The sequence below is a fragment of the Oryx dammah genome, unplaced genomic scaffold (assembly GCF_014754425.2).
Source record: "Oryx dammah isolate SB20612 unplaced genomic scaffold, SCBI_Odam_1.1 HiC_scaffold_21, whole genome shotgun sequence".
In the NCBI taxonomy this organism is placed as follows: domain Eukaryota; kingdom Metazoa; phylum Chordata; class Mammalia; order Artiodactyla; family Bovidae; genus Oryx; species Oryx dammah.
The window spans coordinates 50,855,864-50,882,416 of record NW_024070205.1 but is presented as its reverse complement, the minus strand read 5'-3'; the positions used below and the strand labels follow the sequence as shown (position 1 = coordinate 50,882,416).

The 26,553-nt window shown below is 50.3% G+C and overlaps 1 protein-coding gene across 2 annotated transcripts in view; it reads left to right on the top strand.

Annotated features, from left to right (window-relative positions):
• STUM (stum, mechanosensory transduction mediator homolog) overlaps positions 1-22,132 on the top strand; it is a 57,549-nt gene extending 35,417 nt beyond the window's left edge. The window contains exons 2-4 of one of the 2 annotated variants that reach the window (XM_040263654.1): positions 15,726-15,905; positions 19,891-19,899; positions 21,028-22,132. In XM_040263654.1, the coding sequence (XP_040119588.1) occupies positions 15,726-15,905; positions 19,891-19,899; positions 21,028-21,062 (224 nt within the window). In that variant the 3' untranslated portion in view covers positions 21,063-22,132. The remainder of the gene's footprint in view (positions 1-15,725; positions 15,906-19,890; positions 19,900-21,027) is intronic. The other variant, XM_040263655.1, reaches the window with a different exon arrangement.
• The last annotated feature ends 4,421 nt before the right edge of the window (positions 22,133-26,553 follow it).

Sequence of the window (26,553 nt, the reverse complement as noted above, 5' to 3'; positions counted from 1 at the left end):
GTACCTTCCATCTTCTGCCAAGTCGTTGGTTCAAAGGCAGGCATGTGACAGTCCACTCTGGGTAAATCTCAGGACTCTAGATTGGAATACTAGGATGGAAATGTTCTGTCATCTCTGGACAAGTGGTGTGTGGATGTGAAAACTGGAACTGCTATGATCATTTTGTCACCATGAGAGAAGTTGGTCTTGCAATAAAGTTGATGCCATGAAAGACAGAGAGGTGGAAGACATTGGGTCTGTGTTGAATCACTGAGTCATGGAATCAAACTAATCCTGAATTCTTATTAATAATAATACAGTGAACAGTGGTTAAGGACTTAGTGTGTTCCAGGCACTTTAAATGCATAATTTCTATTAAGCATTACAAAGAGCCTGGATAAGGTATTATTATAACTCCTACCTTACAGATGAAGAAATAGGTCAACAAATTTTTGATGAGGAGATAGGCCTCTGGAGGCAGAGTAATTTGCCCACGTCCCCACAGCCAGTAAATGATAATCAGGAATCGCGCTCAGCAGTCTGACCCTCGAGCCCACTTTTTCTAACCACTGCCCACACTGCCTTTCTGAACTTTTCCAATTATGTGAGCCAATGACTCCCTTTGTCATTTGAGCCTATTGAGTTGCTTACTTCCAAAATGAAGAACCGCAGCAGACACCCTCTCTCTGCAGGCATGGCATGCTCCCATGGCATGAGGGCTGCAACGTCAGCCCTGCATGGAGAGAGCCGACCTGAATCCAGCCCCAGGAGCTCCAGCGGGAAGCTGTCCCTGCCATGAAGCACACACTGGGGCCACTCCGCAAGGCCCGGCTCCAGGAAGGAGCAGGTGTGTCTGACTGCCAGGCCTATAGGGAGGCCCCAGCCAGACAGAGAGCACCTGAGCACCAACCCCAAACAGGCCTCCTGCTGCCCTCCCTCTTCCTCCCTGGCCCTCTGGGAGGCTGGGGCACCAGCTCAGCCCAGCCACCCCCTTTTCCACTGTTATTGCCGTGTGACTGCTGAAGCCACCATGGCTTCTCCAGGTCTCTTGCGACTGGAGTCCTTTCCTGGCTTCCAAACAGGAACCCTCAGCTTCCTCCTTCTCCTCCCACCTCCAACAGGTGAGCCCGACCCTCCCATCTAAGAGCCCAGCTTTGCCAGCTTCACTGGGAAAGATGTTCTAGGACTGGGGGCTGAATTCCAGAGATGTTCCTGGATGTTCAGGGGCTTTTGTCGCAGCCCAGGTGTGGTCACACTGCATCATTTCTTTTCTGTGTTAGGTGTCTGCATGCCATCTGTCCTCTGGTTTGATTGACTGCAACGTGACTTTCTCTGTCACCAATCGTGTTACTGAAGGGAATATGTGAGGTCTGGCTGCTTGCTGCTCAAAAGCCAATAAACAGGCCAGGTTGGTGGAAAGGAAAGTTTGCTTTACTTCAGATGCCGGCAACTGAGTAGCAGGTGGAGGATGGTGGAAATCTGTCCAAAGGCCGATTCTCCCTGCACACTGCCTTCCCGCCACCAGCCACAGCGACCAGCGGGGTAAGAACTTTCCTAGACAGACGTGGGAGGGGAGACTACATGCAGAAACAATACAGTCATCTCTGACCATCATCTTCAGGCTGATCATCAGTGGTCTGACCAGTGTCATCTTGATTATTCTAGATACAGTTAATCTTCAGTTCCAGGGTCCATCTGTTCCCATTTCTCTGAGGCCAGTTCTCGGAATTGTGGCAGCTTATGTCACGAGTACAGGCTGGTCATCATGTAGTTAACTTCTCCTCCTGGTGTTTTAGTATCTGTAAGACTGCTCACAGGATATGGCTCAGAATATTAGCTCTAGCCCTTGAGAACTGAAGGTCCTTGACTGTGCTTAGTGACTATATTATTATTATTTAGTCTCCTTTGACTATTTCCTTTGTTCCGTATTTCTCACTTCTCTGGTTAAACTTATTCTTTGACTTAAGTGTTCCTCAGGCAAAAGGCAGGTCAATGACATGGAGGGGTTGCAAGGACCACAGGGTCCTGCTCCGTTTCAGTAAGATGCTGTTTGGTGGGCCACAGAGTCAGATCTTAACAGGTGCCTGAAACTTTCTCTAACTGAAGAAAGGACTTGTTTTTATTTATTTATTTAGGCTGTGCTAGATTTTCATTGTTGTGTGGGGGCTCTTCTCTAGATGCAGCAACCAGAGGCTACTCTTCATTGAGGTGCTCTGACTTCTCATTGCAGTGACTTATCTTGTTTCAGAGCACAGACTCTAGGCATGCGGGCTTCAGTAGCTACAGCATATGGGCTCAGGAGTTGTGGAATCTTCCCGTACCAGGAATCCAACCTGGGTCCCCTGCCATTGGCAGGCGGCTTCTTATTCACTGAGCCACCAGGGAAGTCCCAAGAGAATTTGTTTTTGAAAACAGAGAAAAAGTTACCTCAGATTCTTCCATGGGCTTTCTTGGTGGCTCAGACGGTAAAGAATCCACCTGCAATGCAGGAGACCTGGGTTTGATCTCTGGGTTGGAAAGATCCCCTGGAGGAGGGCATGGCAACCCACTCCAGCAGTCTTGCCTGGAAAATCCCCATGGACAGAGGAGCCTAGTGGGCTATAGTCCATGGGGTGTCAAAGAGTCGGACACAACTGAGCAACTAAGCACAATTCTGCCACAGCAAAACAATTCCCATCTGCTTAATACGCTCCAATCCTTGTCCACAGATGTAAATATTTTTAAATAGTCCTCTGTACAGTATACATACTATTTTTGTAGTTTCACTTAAAACACTTGTCTGGCTTGCTGCAGAGTCATCATAATTGTAATTTTACTGGCCGCATAGTACCGTGACATATGGATGCATACAGAGCCTCCGTCTCCATGAGGCTGACATAGTGAACTCAGAAGTTATAATTAATCGTGTTTAAGGTGGAATGAAGAGTAGTACCATTGGCTACAAGCCACTAGGAGAGCAGGATTCATTGAGATTTTCAGCTTCACTCATGTTCAAGAGTAACTCTTTGTTCGTCAGGATTCTGCTCTGGCATCACCTCCTGGGGAAGATTCTCTGGGTCTCCCTGCTTGGGGTGAAGGATCTCCCCTTGCTCCCAGGAGGGCTGCCTGTGTTCCATGTACTTTACATGCTTGAATTCAGTCCTCACATCCCTATGAGGCAGGCTACTATCATTACCTTAGCTTCACAGATGGGGAAACTGAAGCCTAAAGAGGTTCAGTCACTTGTGAGGATCTCATGGCTTCTGCGGGGGCGGGGGCAGTGCAGCCATTCTGGCTCCAGAGTCCCTTTTATAAATTGGGGTCCCCCCTGCCTCTGCCCTATCCCCCAGGACTGACCTCACGGACTGTGTTCGTGACTTCTGTCTCTCAGCACCTTGTGAGATTCTTCAGGGCTGGGACACTCCTGTTTGTTCGGTGCACGTGGTTTTAGCCCAGTTCTTGGCACCCAGCAGGTGCTTCATAAATGCTGCCTGAATACATGGAGGAAATGAGTGGATGAAATGAATCGGTATGCTTTTAAGGAAGGGGCGACTCTGCACCCAGGAATGCGTGCCTCCAGGCCTGGGTGTTCTGATGGGGGGTGTTCTCCCACCACCTGCGGTGCACAGGTCAGGGTTCCCCAAAGCCTCTGCTGCCGAGGGCTTCAAGCAGGGTGCCAGGCCGAGGTGCCCTCCCTCTTGCCCTGTCTGGGGGGCCACCGTTCGGGGCACCTGGGTCAGCTCCCCCAGCATCCCAGTGATGAGCACCCTCGGGTGCTGGCACACCTGGCCTCACACTCACTTGGGTGCCACAGGCCCAGGGCAGCCTCGTCCTCTCACTTGACTCAATGAGGAGAGAGTGACTCCAATTCAACAGTCTCAATGCAAGCAGATGGCAGCCGCTACAAAGATGTTACTTGTCATTTGGGTGATCGAATGAGGGTCAGCCGCGAGCCCAGAGGCCTTGCCCATGTGGGTGAGACACCCACTGGGTTCAGGGGCAGATGCTGGGCTCTAGTTCCCAAGTCTGTTGCTGCAGCCGTGTCCCCAGAGCAGCGCCTCGGGCTTCACCTCATTGCAGGTTCTCACCACAGTGATCTCAGAAGGGCTCCTCGGCAGCTGTGACCTTGGGCAGAGCCCCTCTCTGTTTTTAATCTCAGTGTCTACCCATCCATGGAAATTGCATCTTGTCAGGTTGCAAATTCTGCAGAGATGGAAGCTGTTGTTGTTTCCCCCAGCAAATGTCACTGCTGCTGCCCTTGCCCATCCGTCCACCTGACTGACCATCCTGAACACCAGACCTGCTGGAAGGCAGGAGGGACGAAGCTCAGTCTCCTGGGGCCTCCATGCCAGCCTGGGCTCCTTGCCCTGGTCAGTACACAGCCGCCCTCATGGTCCCATCCCCACTTCCTCAGTTTATCTTCTGCCATTTAAGTCAGAATCTGTTGTGACAAGGCTCAAAACTGAGGAACTGAGAAATTGCACGTGATTATATTTCTGCTCAGGCTGAAGATCGTAGGGAAAGCCTGGGGTCCCCGAGAGTCCAAGGGGTTCAGTTCAGTCCTGAAGCTTGTCCAGGGATGGGAGTGTGTCTTGGAGCACATCAAGGATCTGGCCGGGGAAGCTGAGGGCAGAGGAGATTTGCTGACAAGCACAGGGAGGCTGATGCAGTACCCAGTGCCATTAAAATTAATTATCAGTTGCAGTCAGCCTGCCCCCTCACCCCCATCAGCCTGATGTCACAGTGGCCGCAGTAAGAGGGACAGAGGAGGGCTGGTCTTGTTTTCTCTGTCCTCAAAGGAAGGACAACAGATTTATTAGTGGTAGCCATGGGGACTCCCTGTTCTCCTCCCTTTAAACCATGGAGCCGTTTCCATTGGAAAATCTAAGGCCCCATAGTGGCTGTAGTCTTGAACCAGGACTGTTACCCGCGGAGGTCTCACTTGTAAACCCCCTTATCCACCCGAAGGCTTCTTCCTGGCTGCCTTTCCCCGAGCTCCTCAATCCTTGAATCCCTCAGTGACTCCTCAGAGTTTTCCTGAGGCCCAGGGGGGAATACAGAGTGGGTACCCTAGTCATTTCTGACTAGGGAGAGGGTGCGGAGAGAGGCACCGGGTGTAGGGTAGCAGCTGGGGCTAAGGCCAAAGTGGTCCCAGGTGCCTTACACCTTCTCTTTACTGGGGGGACAGAAAGTTCACCTGTCCACCCTTCATTATTTTCCTTCCTTGAAATTGATGCTCAGAAAGGTTTAAGTTGTAATAAACGCACTTTCCCATCTCTAATTGATCAGAGATGGATAGAATGTCTGCTCAGAGCTGCTGACAACAGGAACAAACCCCCCGTTCCTGCACTGAAATGATGAGCTTCCCACTTACAAGCCACCTTCTAATGAACTGCTGCCACCTCATTAGGGCTCTTTGTGCTGTCGGGAATGGTGAGAACAGTTCACAAAGCCTTTTGCCACAAGTCCAGGATCGATGGGGCAAAGACACTGGCAGATTTTTTGTTAATGTATTTTTATTTCTGTTGTATTGAGATATAACTTACATACAGTATTGTATAATGATTTGACTTACACACATCATGAAGCGAACATCCATCCTCTCATAAAGAAACAAAATTAAAGAAATAGAAAAAAATTTTCTTTGTGATGAGAACTCTTAGGATTTATTCTCTCTGCAACTTTCATATATAACATGTTGTTGTTGTTTAGTTGCTAAGTTGTGTCCAACTCTGCAATCCCATGGACTGTAGCCCACCAGGCTCCTCTGTCCATGGGATTTTCCAGGCAAGAATACTGGCGTGGGGTGCCGTTTCCTTCTCCAGGGGGTCTTCCTGACCTGGAGATGAAACTGCTTCTCCTGCGTCTCTGCATTGGCAGGTGGATTTTTTTTTTTACCACTGAGCCACGTGGGAAGCCCCATATATAACACAGAACAGCGTTAATTATATTTATCACATTGTACATTGCATCCCTAATGCTTATCTTATAACTGACTGGAATTTGGTACTTTTGACTACCTTCATCCAGTTCCACCTTCTTCCACCCTGTCTCTCGTAACCACAAATCCCATCTCTTTTTCTGTGAATGTGTGTGTTTTTGAAGTATAATTGACCTATAACACTATGTTAGTTCCTGTTACACAACATAGTGATTTGATATTTCTTACATTTCGAAATGATTGTGGTAAGTCTAGTTACCATCTGTTGCCATATAAAGGTATTGTATAATTATTGATTGTATTACCTACAGTGTACATTTCCTACCAATGACTCACTTGTTTTGCAACTGGAAGTTTGTACCTCTTAATCTCCCTCACCTGCTTCTCTCCTCCCCCTCTGCAACCACCAGTTTGTTCTCTGTATTTTTGACTCTCTCTGTTTTGTTATGTTTGTTCATTTGCTTTGTTTTTTTAGATTCTACATATAAGTGAAATCACTCAGTATTTGGCTTTCTCTGACTTACTTTACTTAGCATTAATACCCTCTAGGTTTATTCATATTATTGCAAATGGCAAGATTTCATTCCCTTTTTATAGCTGAGTAGTATTCAATTTATCCCTTCCTTATCCATTCATCTATTGGTGGACACCTAGGTTGCTTCTTTACCTTGGGTATTGTAAATAATGCTGCAATGAACATAGACTATATCTTTTCTAATTAGTGTTTTCATTTCTTCAGATAAATACTCATAAGTGGAAATGTTAGATCATATCATAGTTCTATTTTCAATTTTTTGAGGATCTTCCATACTGTCTTTCACAGTGGCTGCACCAATTTGCATTCTCACAAAGAGTTCATGAGCGTTTCCTTTTCTCCATATCCTCACCAGCACTTGTTTGTTTGTTTGTTTGTTTTTTGATGATAGCCATTCTGACAGGTGTGAGGTGATATCTCATTGTGGTTTTGATTTGCGTTTCCCTGATGGTTAGTGATGTTGAGCATCTTTCTGTGTGCCTGTTGGCCATCTGTATATCTTCTTTGGAATTCAATCTGTCCAAGAATTTCCCAGATAAGAATACTAAAGTGGGTTGCCATTTCCTGACCCAGGGATCGAACCCGCATCTCCTGCATTGGCAGGTGGATTCTTTATCACTGAGCCACCAGGGAAACCCTACTTTGAAACTATTTTGATTCTGTCTTCCTAGGGCTTTTGTCCAGTTTCCAGTTGAAGTGATTGCATAATGATGAAAACTTGATGACCAGGCTGGCTGAATTAGAATCTCAGTGACCCAGGAAGATGTATTTTTTAGTACAATTTCCATTGCTTCTTATGCCACCCCCCAACCAGGTTTGAGAAATGGAATCTTATAGAACTGAGTCTGACCCTGAACGTGATCTCCCATTTATCTCAGACTGGCTCTGAGTTGGACACAGTTAGCAGTGGGATGTGTTCTGTAAGGTGTGGCTTGTCCTTTCATTAGGCTGTGAAGTCCAGACCAAGGCTTCCATTACATTTCCTTCTTGAGACTCACACTCAAAGTTTTGCCGAGAGCTGTGCTCAACCAACTCTCCCTGGAGCAGTGATGGAGGTCATCCGGGTGTGGGTCTCAGCCACTGACGAGCGGCACATCTTAATGACCACAGAGCCAGCTGCAGGTGATGCCTGGAATCCAGCTGGACTTCCTGGCCTCCGTCCCAGGGGAGCACATTTTCTCTGGAGCAGCTCTACTCTTCTCCCCGTTGTGACCCTCCCCATCCCCCCTCACCTGCCTTAAGTTCAGAACCTTCCACTACTCCCTTGTGAGTCAAAAGAAAACCTGAGCCTGAAGGGACTCGGGAAGGATGATTTCAGCCCGCAGGCTCCGTCCTGATGGGAGACTACCAGCTCGCTTTGCCCTGCTTCTCCCGCTCCTATCCCCACCACCTCCGCAGGACCCTTTGGGACATCCAGGATAGAATGAAAGAGCCCTTCCCCTCCCACTGCACGCTCCTGGAGCCTCAGCCCTAGCTCCTGGGGGAAGCTGGTGACCTCAGCAGAGCCCTGTGACTGCACAGCCCTCTGGCGTCTTTGCTGTAAGCCTCTGTGGGGTGGGGGCAGGGTCCTCCTCCGGCTTCCCCCGCCCATCTCTCTCCCTTGGGGTCATGTAGGACAGAGAATGCATATGTCTGCACCTAGGTCCCAGGTGTCTTTCAGCACACTGATTATGGTAGTTGACAGTTTAGTTCATTACCATCATTTTCTCTTGTGCCAGTTAGTGTTTGGCTGGACCTTGTTGCTGTTTAATCAATCATGTCTAACTCTTTGTGACCTCATGGACTATAGCCAGCCAGGCTCCTTTGTTCTATGGCATTCTACAGGCAAGAATACTAGAGCAGGTTGTCATTTCCTTCTCCTGGGAATCTTCCCAACCCATGGATCGAACCTGCATCACGTACATTACATGTGGGTTCTTTACCATTGAGCCAGCAGGGAAGGCCTGATTGGACCTTGGCCCCCGCCAGAAACACTGGAGGACAGCTTCCCTGACTCAGCTCTAAGTCTTGTGGGGGATGCTATGGGACAGAGTAAAAGGCAAGAATTGTGGGTTAATTTCTTACAAGGTTGTGTGGTTTTCTGGCTCTCTATCTGGGAGGCCAACCTCTCCACCTATCAGAGAAGGATTCTCAAGCCTGATTATGTGTTAGAATCAGTTGGGGGAATGTTTCTTTTCTGTTTTCAAACGAGCAGTCCTTGGACACATCCCTGTGCCTCTGGTGGGTTGGAGGTACCCTGCAGGTACCCTGCAACCTGCATTTGTATAAACCTCAGTTCAGTTCAGTTCAGTTCAGTTGCTCAGTTGTGTTTGAATCTTTGTGACCCCATGGACTGCAGCACGCCAGGCTTCCCTGTCCATCACCAACTCCCAGAGCTTGCTCAAACTCATGACCACTGAGTCAGTGATGCCATCCAACCATCTCATCCTCTGTTGCCCCCTTCTCCTCTTGCCTTCAGTCTTTCCTAGCATCAGGGTCTTTTCCAGTGAGTCAGTTCTTCACATCAGGTGGCCAAAGTATTGGAGTTTCAGCTTCAGCATCAGTCCTTCCAATGAATAGTCAGGACTGATTTCCTTTAGGATGGACTGGTTTGATCTCTTTGCAGTCCAAGGGATTCTCAAGAGTCTTCTCCAACACCACAGTTCAAAAGCATCAATTCTTCAGCACTCAGCTTTCTTTATAGTCCAACTCTCACATCCATACATGACTACTGGAAGAACCATAGCTTTGACTAGATGGACCTTTGTTGACAAAGTAATGTCTCTGCTTGTTAATATGCTGTCTAGGTTGGTCATAGCTTTTCTTCTCAGGAATAAGAGTCTTTTAATTTCATGGCTGCAGTCAACATCTGCAGTGGTTTTGGAGCCCCCCAAATAAAATCTGTTACTGTTTCCATTGTTTCCCCATCTATTTGCCATGAAGTGATGGGACTGGATGCCATGATCTTAGTTTTTTGAATGTTGAGTTTTAAGCCAACTTTTTCACTCTCCTCTTTCACTTTCATCAAGAGGCTCTTTAGTTTTTTTTTGCTTTCTGCCATAATGGTGGTGTCATCTGCATATCTGAGGTTATTGATATTTCTCCTGGCAATCTTGATTCCAGCTTGTGCTTCATCCAGCCCAGCATTTCACATGATGTACTCTGCATATAAGTTAAATAAGCAGGGTGACAATATACAGCCTTGACATACTCCTTTCCCAATTTGGAAATAAATTTCCTAGTTTGGAAATAAATAAATCTCAGTTGGAGAATTCTAATGTATGAACCAGTTTGGAAAATCTGCAGTAGATCCCCTACCCCTTACCTTCTCGAGAACCTTGCTACCCGCTTCTCTGGTCTGGTTATATCCTCATCCTCTCCCTCCCCGCTGGCTTCTCCTCAGCAGCCAGACAAGCTTGAGTTTCTCCCAAGGAGAGAGGGGTCCTCTCCCATGTGCTCGAATCCTCACCTCTTTCTCTCCCTGAAACTCTGATATCCTGCTCCCTGCTCTCAGCCCCTCAGCTTCTCAGACTCTCCCTGAGGCCACTGGTGACTTAATTCGACCTGGGGCCTGCCTGTCCCCACTCCATCTCTGCAGCCGGTGACCCTGTCCACCAGCTTCTCTTCCCCGAGACTCCTCTGTGTCTGGGACACACGCTCTCACCTCTCTCTGATCGGCCCCCCTCTGTCCCCTTTGTGGCCTTGATGTCCCCTGGATCTTTCCTTGAATTCCACCCCTTCCTGGATGACCTTATTCACTTTGACGACTTCCACTACCTGCAGGCGACCCTCCTGAGCCTGTCTCCAGCTCGGCTCTGCTCAGCCCATGGGTGCCGCCCTCACTGGCTTCCCCACCTGGTCTGTGGCTCCACATTCACCACATAGTGTGGGAAACCAGATACCCAGAGCCGACTGTACCCCCTTCTCCCTTCTCCGAAATGAACAGGCCCCTCAATCCCCAGGACACCCCCCCCAACCGGGGGTCCTTCTGTCCCCTGCATCTACTACCATGCTTCCCTGCCTACCTCATCTCATCTCACCTCCCAGACTCTGCCTTATCCCTTCTGCCCCATCCTCCCCTTGGGGGTCACAACCCTGACCTGTGATTCCCCACTGAAACCAGCCTTCCCAGGGGCTGCCTGGTTGCCTGGAAGAGGAAGCCAGGCCCCATAGCAAGGCCCTCAGGCACCCCCCTCCCCCCACAGTCTGACAGCTGCCCACCTCCAGCCCCGATTTTCATCCCTGCCCTGCATGTGGCACCCTCAAAGTTCCCTGCCACCCTCTGGGCTTCTGGACAGACATTCTAGGTTGTCTCTGGGGTGTTCTTCCCCTCCTCCACTTGACTATTTCCCATTGGCTTTCTATACCTTTCCCCTCATCACGTTTGCTTCTGCGAAGTTTTTCCTGATAAACCAAACTTGATTCGTCACTGTTCTTTCTGGAACTCAGTATCCCCACCAGAGCGTGAGCTCCCTGCAAGGGACCCAGCCAAGTCTCCAGCACCAGCCTGCACTCTCTGTTCCAGGGCCTGGCACTGGCTCAGGGTTGGTGCTCATGGAATAACTGGTTGGACTGGTAGGACTAACTGGTTGCTGTTGGGAGTGGGGGCTCTTTCTTTAGCAAGTAAGACTCGTTTAAAATAATACCTCTTCATATGCAACTGGAGAAGGATATGGCAACCCACTCCAGTGTTCTTGCCTAGAGAATCCCAGGGACTGCAGAGCTGCTGTCTATGGGGTCGCACAGAGTCGGAGACGACTGAAGTGACTTAGCAGCAGCAGCAGCAGTGCTAAAATAATTTTTTTAATTTCCTGATGAGTAGATTAAAACGATGTTTGTATATTATAAATCCATTCACTTAATGCTTACCTTCTATAGCATGTGCAGGCATGTGTGCCACATCGCTTCAGTTGTGTCCAACTTTGCAACACTATGGACTATAACCCACCAGGCTCCTCTGTCCATGGGATTCTCCAGGCAGGAATATTGGAGTGGGCTGTCATGCCCTCCTCCGAGGGATCTTCCCAGCCCAGGGCTCCAACCCACATCTCTTGTCTCCTACATTGGCAGGTGGATTCTTTACCACTAGTGCCACCTGGGAAGCCCTTCTGTGGCAAATATTACCTTATATGGCAAAAGGGATGACATCACCGACTCAATGGACGTGAGTCTGAGCAACCTTCAGGAGATGGTGAAGGACAGGGCAGCCTGGTGCGCTGGCAGTCCATGGCGGTCACAAAGTGCTGGACATGACTGAGTGACCGAACAAAAACAACAAATGGCTAAAGGGACCTATCACCATTGTTTCCTAGTAAATGAAATTATTTATCCAAATTAATAACTAATTTGTAATTTATCCAGATTGATGCAACTGCAGGTAATATATGTACATATTGTACTGGTTGGTATGTGACTAATGTGCTTTTATTCTTATACATGTCTTAAAGTCCCTCCCACACCACACCCATGTTGTCTTTTAAATAAAATGTGGGTTAGCCCAGCTTCCCCAGCAGATAAGCCTTCCTCTTTGCTGATGTTTCCTGTCCCCAGAGCAGCAGGCTGGCTAGGCCTCCCTCTCTCCATGGCAAGCAACTAGATACATGAAGAGGCTCACTGGCCTCTAATCAGTTTGGTAATTCTGGTGATATGCTGTTTTGGGGCAGAGGATGGATTAGATGACCTTTTAACTAAGAATCTCTGAGTTCAGGGGTTTCCTTATGCTCAAATTTTTCATATCAGCTACATGTTAGGCTGAGCCATACGAAACTGCTGTTATTCTTTGACCTACCAAGATGGTGATTTCTTATGGTTCAGTCGAGTAAGAACTTGTTCCCATTTCCTAGGCAGGATGACCATGGTGAGGCCACAGCTACAAAGAGACAGGGGTTCACAGAACCTCAGCCAGATCCCACTGAGTCAGGACACTGTTAGCCAGAGTCAGGGCACCGTCTGCTTCCGTGAAGGACATTGGCCCGGGCAGGGCTGGGGGAATGTGGAGAGGTTCAACAATATTTTGAAAATCATTAAGGATGAAGTTTCTTTCCTTTTTCCCTCCAATTATTTTTCTTGTAGTAAACTACACAGAATCCGTTCTTAAGTGCACAATTCATGGGCATTAAGCAAATTCAAATTGCTGTGTACCCATCACCACCATCTGTCTCCAGAACTCTTTTATCTTACAATACTAGACATTAAACAATAGCTCCTCATAACCTCCTCCCCCCAGACCTTGGCAACCAGCATCCTATTTCCTATTCCTATGATTCTGACTACTCTAGGTAACTCATATAAGTGAAATGATACATTTGTTTTTTTGTAACTGGCTTATTTCACTTAACATAATGTCATCAGGGCTCATCTATGTTGTAGCACATGTCAGAAATTCCTCCCTTTTTAAAGGATGTATACTATTCCATGATATGTATAGATCATATTTTGCTTATCCATTCATCCATCTGTAGACACTTGGGTTGCCTCCATGTTTCAGCTATTGTGAATAATACTGCAATGAACACAGGCATACTAATATCTCTTTGAGACCTTACTTTCAATTCTTTTGGGTATATACCCAGAAGTAGAATTCCTGGGTTATATGGCAAGTCTATTTTTAATTTTATTGAGGAAGGGCTTTACTGTTTTCCTTAATTTTTAATGTAAGGCTGGAACACCCTAGACTGAAAAGAGCTCAGGTTTCTGCTCTGGACAATTCTGGGTTTACATCTTGGCTCTACTCTGTGGACAAGTCATTTAGCCTCTTTGATCTTTGGTCTCCCCATCTGTAAAGTGGGGATAATAATAACCATCATGAACTGTCATAAGAATTAGAGGCAGTGTGAGTAGGAGAGTGTGGTAGCATGTTGTAATGCACTATAGGAATGCAGTAAATGGCACCTGTGTTAATGTTGCTTAGTATTTCCCCCACATGCTCCTGTTCACCTTCTACCATCTTTCCACTTTGGCTGTGTGTTTTAAATGGTGTCATCTAGTGTTTATCTCATGTCTCACAGCATGACACATAAGCAGAGGCAATGGATGGCAACATATACATTCTACTGGTCCCTATGTCCTATTTCCTTCCATGTCCACTACTAAGCCCTGAATTCATGTCCCCATCATTTTTCAGTTCTCCTTTCTCCAAGTTTGTCTTTCTCATCAGACAGTGGTGGGGTCAATGCCTACCCATGCGTGAGACCTTGGACAAGATACTTAATCCTCCTTTTAAAATTAATTAATGTATTTATTTTTGGCTGTGCTGGGTCTTTGCTGCTGTCCCGGCTCTTTCGCTAGTTATGGTGAGTGGGAGTTGCTCTTTAGTTGAGGTGCTCAGGTTTCTTATTGCGGTGCCTTCCCTTGTTGTGGAGCTCAGGCTCCACAGGCTCAGTAGAGTGGCACCCAGGCTTTGTTACTCGGAGGCATGTGGAATCTTCCCAGACCAGGAAGCAAACCCATGTCTTCTGCATTGGATGGAGGATTCTTAACCACTGGACCACCAGGAAAGTCTGAGATACTTAATTCTTGACTCTGAGTGTACGCGCGTGCTTTAAAATGTAGGTTTTGTTATTATTAATAGTGAGGTGTGGTGAGGCCAACAGATCAGGAAATGACAGCCATTGAAAAGATAGTTTGTTACTCACAGTTCCTAAGAGGAGAGGCATACCACACTTTGGAGGTGCACATGTGGAAGGACCAGGGACTATTAGGAGGCAGAGGAAGTTAGGGGGAGACATGGGCAGGAGACTTTGCTGTGATTTCCATGTGAAGGAATGTCAAGACAAGTCAAGCAGGCTTAGGATGGGCTAGTGTTCCCCAGGTTGTAGGGACTGCCTGAGCTGTCTGGTGCCTGGCTCTGAGTGATTAGGGCAGAAGAGGGTGAGAGTCTATAAAAGAGCAGTCTGGGTGTGCATTCTCGATTGTTTGTCTTGCATAAGAAAGTCAGTTGCTATCCCTAGGAATTGGCTAGCCCTGGGAGGGGGATCTCTACAGAGTCAGCAAGTCTCCAGATACCAAAGCATCGGAAACACCAGGTTAATGCAGTATGTAAGATAGTATGATAGACAGAATGATGCCCACCCCCAGAGATGTCCATATCCTGATCCCAGAACCTGCAAAGATGCTACCTTACATAAAAAAGAAGGACCTTTCAGATGTGACTAATTTAAGGATCTTAAAAATATGGGGCTTACCCTGGATTATCCACTGGGCCCAGGATAATCAGAAGGGTCCCTACAAGAGGGAGACAGGAGGATCATAGTCAGAGGGAGACAGGAGGATCATAGTCAGAGGGAGAGGATGTAAGGATGGAAGCTGAGGTTTGAGAGGAGAGAAGATGTACAGCTCCTGGCTTTGATGACAAAGGAAGGGGCCATGAGCCAAGGAATGCAGGCAACCTTGAGAAATTGGAAAAGGCAAGGAAAGCATTTACCCCCAGAGCCTCCGGAAACGAGCCAGCCCCGAGGATCCATTTCAGACTTCTAACCTCCAGCATGTGTTGCTTTCAGTCACTACGTTTGCAGTAACTTGTTGCAGCAGCCATAGAGAACTTACACAGTTGGAGGAATGCCAACTACCTTGCAGGGTTGTTACCGGGCTCAGAGCCCGTGTAGAAAAGAGCCTGGCTTGAGAAAAGTGTCAATAAAAATGTAGTGATATTGTTAATACCTGCAGGGCTCTGGGAAGTTTGGGATGAAGTAAGGCCCACAGACACACTCACCACATTGCTTTGTGCCTGTGGCTGCTCAGAAAATCTCGGGCTCTCTGTCCCTCCTCTTATAGGTCTGGGGTGTCTGGGAGAGCCCCTTGAAGGAAGGGTTCTGGGAGATGCACCCTGGCCTGAGCTTACTCCCCTCTGCAGGCACCGTGGTCAGTGTGTGTGCTAGGGGTCATTTCCTGAATTTACCCTCTGGGTGGCTTCCCTGTCCCCTCAACGACTCCAGCTCCTAACTCTGAACTCTTAGGCCCTAAGGAGCTTTGCCACACGAGGTTGGTGTCCTTTCCACCTGCTGCCTGTTGTCCTTTCAAGTGGCTGCATTGTGGCTCCTTAATGGCAGGCATGGATTGTTAGGTGACATCTGTGTTCCGCTGAGGCCTCAGGACTGTGCTGGGTCCTTGGCTGCCCAGGGCCATGCCTCCTCCAGGCTGGTACATTGGCATCTCTAGTGTGGGTGCCAGTGGTCTGAGCAGCAAGGTGCTGGATCTGAGTTGTTCCTCTCGGAGCTCCGGAGGGCGAGCCACTGGGCCCCAGCTCATGATGGGCACACGTGCCACTGCGTCTCCCAGCGCCCTCCAAAGGCTGTCCCCTCCGGCCTCTCACAGGGACGTTCGTCTCGGCCTTCACCGTGCTGTGTGGCGCCCGCACGGACCTCCCGGACAGGCACGTGTGCTGTGTCTTCTGGCTGAACATCGCCGCGGCCCTCATCCAGATCCTCACGGCCATCGTCATGGTGGGCTGGATCATGAGCATCTTCTGGGGCATGGACATGGTCATTCTCGCCAGTGAGTAGCTGTGGGGCTGGGGCCGGGCCGGGATGTGGGGAACAGGGCTGGAGGAGGGGTGGGGGCCAGGATGGGATGGGCGTTTGTTTGTGATCCTGTTGGGGGTCAGGTGGGGGCTTTGCAGGGAGATCTGCACGGCTGGGCCTGCTCCTCCCCCAAGGGCTCACTGGTGTCCGTGGCTGCCTGGTCTAGAGGACTCTCCCCGCACACCCAGCCCTGGGGCCTGCAGGGTATCACGAGAGCATCAGGCAGAGACCTGAGCCAGAGGGCGTGAATAAAGAAGAGAGAGAGCGCCTGTTCAGCTCAGACACACCAGGCATCACACTTGTCAAGGAAACAGCCCGGTTGACAACACCAGGGTAGCAAGGGTGTGGCCCACGAGAGCTCAGTCCCTCGTGCCTCCACCATGCCATTTCTAGAAAGAAGGAAAAGGCCACCAGGCATACTTGTGCTCAGGAGACCCTGTAGCTGCTTTTTATTTAACAGCCAGAGCTGCATAATTTCAACTTCTTTTAAAGTAAGTTCTTTGTTCCTTGATACTAAAGCCTTCCTCTCCCTGATTTGTATTCAGCGGACCTTCACCAGTCACTTAACACAAACTTGATCCCGACACAAAACTGCCGAAGAAGACTTGATTAACATTTTAAAAATAACCCGGCGAGATCTTCAGACAGACACCTATTTTAAGCAGCCGCGCTCGTCACCCCGTGCCCCCGTGTAGGTCCCTGTATTGTCACACGTTCTGTCTACCTCATTAGGCCGAAGCTCCTCACTCACATGGAGCACGTCCTCACAGGCCCTTTGCCCTTCTCCCCACACCCCACGCTCCTCCTGTGCCCCACACCTGACAAGACCATTTGCAGGTGGAGTGCCTGTGCCGGAGGTGAGCTGTGTCAGGGAAGAACAGCGGGGGCAAGAGGGGAAGCCCAAGGGTCAGGGGGCTCTAGAATGATCTAGAATGATTCCTAGTTGACTCAGTCCGAGTTCATAATCCTGTGAGCATCCAAGACCCAAGGTTTACTCAGATACCAGGGCCCAGCAAGGTTAGGGTCAGTGACCAATCAAACCACCAGGCCAGAGAAAAGGCAGGTCCCTGAGCCTGAGCGAGCCCAGCAGGGCCAGTGGATTGGTTAGACAGGCTGGTGGAAGCAGCTGCTTTCCCCGCTGGGGTGCTGGACTGCCAGGGCATCTCAGAATTAGAGCCGGGAGACAGGGGTGGCCAGAGAACACGGAGGGGAACACTGGGCAGGAGAAACAGCAGGGAAGCTGAGGAACAGTCGGAAGATGCTCAGTCCCTCCTGGGACAGCTGCTCCCGGGGCAGGGGCTGCCCATCAGCAAGGGGGTCGGTGAGCCTGCAGAGCAGGCAGAGGCCGAGGCAGATGCATCCAGCTCCCTCAGGGGAGCCCCGCCCCGGGAAAGGTCCGCGGACCACTTCCATTTGTGGGGAGTAGGGCAGAGCATCGCTGTGAGTCTGGAGAAGCCAAGTCTGATCATTTCCCAGTGGGAGTTTGGTGCTTCTCTGAGAGGCCTGTTCCCAGCTGGAACCTGGAAGGGGCCCTGTGCTCTCAGAGGCTTCCTCAGTGGCTGATGGAAAGCCTGGGAAGGCTGCCCCATCTCTGCCGAGTATGAGCCCTGGACTGAGTCATTGCCTCATCACACAGGTGTTGGGCCAGGCACTGGGGCGTGTTAGTGAGGAGACTTTCTGTTATAACGGCACAAAGGTGTGTCAGAATAAATGTGTTGATGCTTAACCTGATGCCTAGAGCTTTCTGGTATTCTCTTTTTGGGTCACGCTTGATACCAGACCCCACAGGGTCTGGATCTTAGAGATAGCTTCAAGAACTCCCCTTTATCACCTCCTAGAGGAGGACACAGACACCAGAGACAGGCAGATGGGAACCTATTGCTTCCTCACCTTCCACCACCCTAGCTGTTGACTATGCATTAACCCCTCTCTCACGGCTGGTGTGGGGGCCGTAGCTGGGCTGCAGGCTACTCAAGTGCTGGAACCCACGGCCCCTCCCTTCCTGCCCCCTTCTTCCCAGCCCACGCCTTCCCGGTGGATCACCTCCTTGGTTTCAGGAGTGCTGTCTTTGTGTCAGACTTTTTAGAACACTGTTTGGGGAATGGACTTGAGGGCTGCCCCAGAAAACCCACCACACCTCACTACTACCCACCTACGCCACCTAGGCACCAGACTTGCTCACCCATCTCAGCAATGGGTGCCTTTGCCCCTTTTTCGTTTCCCTAATTGCAAAAGATCAATAATTGCCACTGTTGAGACTGTGCTGTGGGCTGAGATCACCCCAAGCAACAGTGGAGTGTGCATGTCTCAGGAATACTACATTGAAGAGAATCATCACAATGGACTGTCCTAGCACAAGGTCTGCCCTAGTAGATAGTTGGATAAGGGGCTGTTGTTTCTCATGTCACTCCAACCTCGTTGAAGGAGACTTTCCAAATGTAACAACACGGTAATTTTTTTTTACCTAGCATTATGTGAGTGTTACCAAGAAACATGTCATGGGGAGGGATAGATTGGGAGTTTGGAATTGACATGTACATACTACTAGATTTAAAATAGATTACCAACAAGGACCTACTATAAAGAATTTATTAATTAATTAAAACAATAACAACAAAAGAAACCTACCATCAAGAAAAACCTCCTAAGGGGGAAATCAGAGAACTCTAAATCAAACTAGCAGTTAAAATCAAGAACTTGCAAGGCTGCTGCTCTGTTTATATTAATAAAAATAATCCATAAGTTAACAATAGCCTGTATTGGTGTGGGTCAATAAATACTTGGTAATTGTACAGGAGCCTTTTTCAGCTGCCATACCCTTGGCAGACATTGCTAATCTATCTTCACACTTTCTGCTGAATAGTCTTACCGGTTTTCAAAACAGGGCTTCAGGCAGTCACTACTAATGGATCCAAGATGTCTGCAAGATAAAAGTCTGTTTGCCATTCCCTGCCTGAGTCTTTCCCAAAGCATTAGGTTTTATATATGTGACTCCTGTCCACATAAAAGGTGAACCCCATGGGTTAAACAGGGGCCAGGATTGGTCACTTCAACATCTTTAGGTTGTCACAGTCAAACTTGTCCTGTAGCTGTCCCTCCTTGGAGCCACCCAGAATTCATCTTGAGACAAAGATGGGTTGGGGGCAGAAGAAGAGTGAGGGGCAGAAGGTGAGCAGAAGAGCGACCTTGGCTGAGATTCGGAGGGAAGAGGAAAGAGCTTCTTGGCGGTGTCTCATGGAGAGTGACTCCCCCAGGGAGGGGAGGATGCTCTGCACTCCTGAACTGAAGCCCACACACCCTCTGGGGCTGCCCACTGGCCACAGTGGCTGGACACTGTGAATGCAAACTTCAGACTCCTTTCATCTCCCAATCCCCACCATGCAGCCTCTCCCATTTTATATTTCAGGCAGTCCCTCTGTTACCGACCAGGTTTCTTGGCCTCCTTAATCAGTAGAAACTGATAAGAAGCCAGATTAGAAATCAGGCAAGGTTTTATTGGGGGCCCCTGTTGCAATAGAGGGTAGTGAGAACTAATAACAGGTTCCCTTGGTCGCTCCCGGAGCAGAAAGGTGAACTGATTCCTTATATGGGATGAAGGTAGGGGCAGGTCCAGGGGTCTGGCTGGAGGGGTGCCTTAGGTGGTGGTGCTGTGCGCAGGGGACTGCTTTTGCTCCAGGCTCTTCAGAAGTGACAGTTGGTTCTTTTGGTCTTTTTGTATCTTCTTGTCCATAATTTGCCCCTACTGCTCATGCACATGCATGCAGTTATTTTTGATCCCTCATAGTTTCTTTGTATTTTGTTGCTCAAAGAGAGTTTGTCCAGGTGCAAGCACTGCAGCAAAGGGTCCTGGGTGCCAGGTCCCAGCTTGTCTCACGTCTGGCTTCTTTTTTTAGACTGTTTTCTCTTTCTCTTTTTCTCCTCTTCCTCATGCTGCCTCGTATTCCTGTGTTTCTCTGAAGTTTCCCAAGGTGAGTCTGTTGGGATATGCACAGGTCTCATGCCTGGGCTGCCTGGACCCTCCCCTTCACTGCCCTTCCCCCACCTCACACTGCTACCCTCCGGGTCCCCTGCCTATCCCCCACTTCCTGCACACAAACACCCCCTCTCCCAGTTGGCCAACAAGCTTCTATTTTTAGTTTTTTATTTTGGAAAATGTTCAAACATAGACACAAATAGAAGGCCTAGTATAGCGAGTCTCTAAACGCCTATACTAGCTTCAGCCATCATCCACTCACGGCCGCTCTGTTTTCTTCTATTACTGCCTGCGTCTGCCTCCACCCCCACCCCCAACACCTTAACTTGATAAGTAACCTGGTAAATAAAGGGGAAAAAAAAAACAAACACAAGTCCACTGATGCTCCTCTGTGGGCTGTTACCAGCTAATAGGGGTAACTACTCAGCAAACCCAGATGACAATTTCACCCTTAAATATCCTAGTAGATGTCTTAAAAAAAAAAAAAAAAAAAAGGAACCACAGTACCTTTTCATGCTCAAATAAACTAGCATCAGTTCCTTAATATCAACAGTGATCAGGTTTTTCTCATGTTCTCATAGTCACCACCAAGGCTTTAAAGGCTCGAAGCCAGCAGTCACCTTGGCCTGTGTCACAGATGTCCAACTGATGGAGCACGCCGGCTTGGCTCCTCCCTTCTGTATGCTGTCTTCCTTTTCTCTTCCTTCCTCCTCTCCATCCACACGTACCAGATGCCCATTACTTGGGGAAGTCTCCCTGGCACCTTCTCCCAAGGCGCCGCGTTAGGAAATGGCAGCAGGCCGGTCTGCCGGGGCCACATTTGTGCAGTGGCTTCAGGGGTGTGGATTCAGGAGCACGTTGATAACCTTTCAACCCCCAGCAGGTCTGTAACAGAAATCCTCCTCTCATGTCTCCCCGACTAAACCCCGAAATCCACTCTCTCCATTCATCCCCTTGTTCCCCATTAAGAAGCCAGCACCCTTGGGAAAAGCTGGACCACTGTAGCAGTCATTCACACGTCTGTGTGAATAAGTTCTAGCATATTGGAGTCTGGGGCCACCGCCTGGAGAAATGGTGAGGGAAGTAGGTGTCTGACCGTCTCTCCTCTGCTTCTCCCTCACAGGCTACAAGGAGCAGGGCATCCCACAGCAGCTGTGAGCCCCGGCGAGCCGCTGAGAAGCCCGGTACCCAGGAGGGCCACGTCAGGCAGCGGCCGGCCCGGGGTCTTCACGTGTTCTCTTCTGCCGCTTCCTGGGTTTGGAGTGGAAAGAAGGGGATTTGAGAATACTATTTATTTTGAAAACGCACCTGCTTTCCTCAGCAGGCTCTGAGAGCTGCCAGCTCCTCCTGCTGCTCCAGAGAGTCCTGTAGCGCAGACGCCCAGAGGGCATCTGGGTTGGGTGGGGAGTGGGGTGGAGGCGGGGATGCTGACGCAAGAAGCTGGAGCGCCCCAGGCTCAGGCCGCCTCGCCTCGTCCGCTGCCCACCATGAGGGCGTGCGGGGCGGCCAGGCCAGGCAGCAGTGACCCTGTCCAGGCGAGCAGGGCTCGTCAAGGGGCAGGACTGCGGTGGACACCTCCTCCGGGCCCCTGTGGGAGTGGTCTCCTGGGGGCAACACCCGGGTGTGAGTAAGGATAGACAGATTCCTTCCCTGGTGTGGAAAAGCCTGCTGTGCCCTCCGCTGTCGGCGGGAACGGGTCCCTACAGGTGTCTGCTGGCTCCATGGCCGACTTCATCTCCTCGCCACTGAAGTTTCCAGGTCTGGGTGGATCTGACCTTTGTTTCCCTGGGAAGGAAGGCAGTGGCTCCATTCCTGGGGCAAAACTGCTGGAATTGCTCAGGTGTTCATGTACAAGTTCACCAACCCAGGTCCGCATGGGCAGCCTTCCCCATTACACTCAACACTGGGGCCCGTACTCTTTTCTCTGAAATCCTTAGGGCCGACAGGTCTCTGACTTCACACATTTTAGATCTGAGGAAGGGGAGAAGAAACGTTTGCCATCCATTTCGTGACAGCCCGGCGGAGTCTGGACGTGCTCACACCACGAAACACGGGACCATTTCTGCAGAGGAGCATGTGAATAATCAGACTTATTAGGATCAATAACTGTAAATAGCTTTGCCTCAGTACAGGTCAGATTTTGCCACTAAATATGTAAGGGGAGAAAACTCACCATTTGAGAGCTTTAGGGGTTTTAGAATTGCAAAAAAATAATTGCAGGTGGTGGTGGACCCCTCTCTGAAAATCCTTCTTCTGCAAAAATCCTGCAAACAGAGGCATTCAGGCGACCTTGCTGGTGTTACATGGGGATTCCTCCTGTCGCAAAGGGACGACCGGGGCCTTTGCGACACCTAAGTGATTGTTACAGAGTCACAACCACCAGAAGATGTCTGATTCAAGATCAATCAGCAATTAAGAGACAGGAGATCTAAATGACAGTGACAAGGTAGACATTCACATGTCTGCTTTCTTTTCATTTTCATTCTAGCGTAGGGGTTGTTGAAATGTGGGACTGGCCCAGAGCCAAGTTTCTGGCCTCACTGGACTGTGTGCCCTTGGGTGTGTTTTTCTCCAAGGGGCTTTTCCGATCTATCAGGGACTCAGTCAGAATTTGGCCAGGGATGGAAGAGCGGCCTGTGGCACTAGTGGTAAAGAATCCACCTGCCAGTGCAGGAGACAGAGACACAGTTTCGATCCCTGAGTTGGGAGGATCCCCTGGAGGAGGACACAGCAACCCACTCCAGTATTCTTGCCAGGAGAATCCCATGGACAGAGGAGCCTGGGGGCTATGGTCCATAGGGTCACAGAGATTCGGACATGGCTGAAGCAAAGCAGCACAGAAGAGTGGCCTTTTCTGGTCGTTTTCCCCTTAATGGATGGAAAGGCTTGGGCAACCGGCAGCTGGGTAGGCCCCTCACTCTACCATGTGCCCCTTTGGGGGCCACTGCGTGCTTAGTCTCTGTTCCTGTACTCTCCACCTGGGGCAGTGGCCCACCCACCCCATCCACCGAACTTTCTAGTTACAGTCTGCTGGGAGGTGGGTCTCGGGCTCCCTGTGGCCTGGACAGCAAACTGGCATCCTTGAAGAAATGGAATTCCCTCAGCCACTTGCTGCCCCCCACCTCCACCCCAGGCCCCGAATCAGAGGTGGGCTCTCCACTCCTTGGCCTGATCCGACCTGCCTCCCACCACCCTATCCATCCCTTAGTTCTGATGAGCTGCCTGGGGCCAGGTTACGTGTTCTGGACACCTGGCAGTGTCTGTCTCTTTCCCCTCCTTTCTTCCTGGCCCCAACCCAAGCCTTTGCAGCTGCTTTCACATTTAGAATCCTCTGTGTTGTCAAGGCGTGGGCTCAGATTTGGCTTTATCCAGAAAGTCAGAACCTTCCGCTATGAGAAGACAGCATCCCCCGGGCCAAGAGGAGAGCAGGCTGCCAGCTGGTTGCTCTCGAGGAAGTGGCATCGGAGCGCGGAGCCTCCCCTGGAGTTGGATAAAAACAGCTCGAGCAGAGGGAAGGAAGGCCAACCCACAGCCCAGCACCCCCAGATAGCTCCCCCGAGTTCACAATGACAGGTGTCAGGTGGGGGCAGCACCCATAGGGAGAGATGGGTCTTATTTTCCTGGCATGGCTGGGGGTGGCTGCTGAGGGGGGTAGAGAAGAGCTAGCAATCTTTGTCTCATGTTTAGTGACACAATTCAGACACGAGGGGAGTTTTCTTGAGTGACAGGTGTCACCACGAGTCCCAGTGTGGGCTGGCTTCATGCAGGGGTGTGTGTGCCTGGAAGGACATCTGTCCTACGCTCCCTTCCCCAGATCCTTCCCTCACCTGTGGCTGCTTCTCCCAACTTGAGAACACACCAGCCTCGGGAGGCAGGTCCTTTCCAGGTAGACCCCCGCCCATCTTCTGAACAATGAGTCTGTGAGGACTGCCCAGCGGGCAGATCAGCTCAAAATAGCTTCCAAGAGAGACCACAGTCTCAGCATCGTCATTGTCATTAGATAAGGAACAGTGGCCAGTGCACTCCAAGTCCTCTGAGCTGGCCGCTCAGGTGGTTAGCTTGTCCAGTTGCCAAGTCGTGTTTGACTCTTTGCAACCTTGTGGACTGCAACACGCCAGACTTCCCTGTCCTTCACCATCTCCCGGAGTTTGCTCAAAGTCATGTCCACTGACTGTTAGATGGCCGGAGTTAATCTGTGAAGCACCGGCCAGCTGAAAAGCAGGAACCTTGTACGAGCAAGTGCTTGGTTGACACCCAACACTTTGGTTGGGTCTTGTCTCAAGGGTGATAGTCCAAAAACCCCAGGGTGCGTTTCAGGTCCAGCCATCGATCAGTCAGAATTCCATAGGACATTCCGAGGCCATGGGTGCTCGGGACAGGGATCACAGGCACACACACAACCTCACAGTAAATGAGAACTTGGATCAGAGTGGCAATTCCCTCGGGCTAGAGCAGGAGCCTACAGCCAGCATGAGCCACCTGGCGGCCAGGGAGTGTCCTGTGGACAGTGGAGACAGTCCCCCTGGATCTTAAGATCTGAGTCCCAGACAAGAATTCAGGAAGGGCGGGTCCCTGTGGGAGCCACAGGGACAGATGGCTCCTGGCTCCAGTCCGGCACCCCTCCTGCCTTCTGTGGTGCAGGGGCAACGGGCAGGAGCCAGCCTGCTGTGGCCTTGAAGCCAGCCTCTGGCTACACATGAGGGGAGGGGAGGAAGGGTCACAGAGCCCTCCCGCTGCTGCCCTGGACCCACGTGTCCACCCGCTTGACAAAGACAGCCTCCAGACGCTGGGCCCTTGCCAGGCACTGTGTGGTGCATTTTGATCTCCTGTGACCCTTACCAAGTGGTGGGGGAGGTGGGTTGGCAGGGGGGGGGGGGAGTGAAATATCAGTGTGTTGGGTTTTCAAATGTCTGAACTGAGGCACCAAGAGAGGAGGCCATGGGTCCCCCATCACATGCTCATGGCATGGAGCTGACTTGAGTGGCCAAGAGGGAGTCTTCGGCCAGGGGGTGGGTGGTGCCTGGCCCACCACTCTGCTGTCACCACCCCAGGTGGCCCTCAGACCCACGCTCCTCATTGAAGTCAGGCCCAAAGGGCGCCCCGCATGGCAGTGTAAGAGAACGGTGGGCCCGATGGGAGGGACTGCCTCCTAACATGCATGAGCTTTCTCCCTATTCAGCTTGCCTGATTCCCTGGGCCTGAGCTGGGGCGGATCCCCTTCTGGGAGGAGAGCAGGCGGTGGTGGGCTGCGGGCCCACCTCGGGATTTAATACACCAGCTGTTTTTATCGCGTTAGTGACATTGGCAAAGAAAGCCTCTTGCGCTGTGTAAACCGCTTGGGATGTAGATTTTAGATGTAAATTCTCCAGTTGGTGTCTGCAGGAGCTGTTCACTGTTGTTATTCCTCCCTGTTGCTAGTTGGTTTAGAGGATTTTCAACAGGCAGGCTGGAGGTGGCTGAGCCCTTTTTTGCTGTTTTTTAAATTTTATTTATTTTTAATTGAAGGATAATTGCTTTACAATATTGTGTTGGTTTCTGCCAAACATCAACATGAATAATCAGGCATAGGAATACCTATGTCCCCTCCCTCTTGAACCTTCTCCCACCGCCCTCCTCATCCCAAGGTGGCAGAGCGCTTTTAAAGGACTAGTGCCCACTCCCCAGAGACCATGACCTCGTCTCTGGGATGAGCAGTTTGAAGCAGTTGCTGACCATTTGCTGACACATGCTCCTCCATGGAACCCAGCCTTTGTCTCCCTGTGCCAGCTCCCTGTAGTCCTATGAGTGGGGGCACCCGTTTTGCTTTTGTGCATCAGCAAGCCCTCAGTGGGTACCAAATGGGCCAAGTAGGTCCTGAGCGTGGCTTTGGAGAAGCTGATCAAAGGTGCTGTCTTCCTGGCGAGCAGCATCCCAGGTGGGATGGCGAGGTGAGTGGAGGTCGGAGAGGGGAGATGCTCTCCAAGGGCTAGGGCTGAGCCCCCACAGAGCTTGGCGTGTGCTAGAGGAAATAGGAAGCCAGGCTGTCAGCAGAAGGGAGGCTGAGGTCAGCCTGAGTAGGTAGTGATGCTTGGGTGCTGTAGTTTTCATCACTTTTGTTCCCTTCAGATTCTTAGAACTTCAGAAAGTTCTTGAACTCAGAGCATGGAGGATTATGCTCAGATTCTCATAGATCCACCCCAAACCCCATGTGGAGAGAGGATGAGCCCCTCTGGTGATGGGTGGGGAAAACCCCAAACCAAGGTGACCCCAAATGCCCCACAAGCCTGGAGAGGGTGAGTTCCACCCTCAGCACTGTCTCTCCTATTGCCTTGTGCCTCAGTTTAACCATCTGTAGCTTGGGTACAAGAAGGGGCTGGGCAACTGTTGTTCTTCCCATTTCTTTCAGAGCAAAGGGCTTGGAGGCTGAGCCTTGCTAGGTGAGGGACAAGGAGAGAGAGCAGCAGGCCCCATGGACTCTTCCTGGTAAAACCAAAATACTGCCTGCCCTCCCCGCCCAATTCCACTCTCCCTTCCCGATCCTGTCCAGGGCAGGGAAGGGGGAGGTTGACGACAGGTTCCCAGTCTTGTGTCCTAATTTCTGGTATAAGTTGTCTCTTACCTTGGATCTAGCTGTGAAATCTCCATTCCCCACCCCTCTTCATCCCTTCCT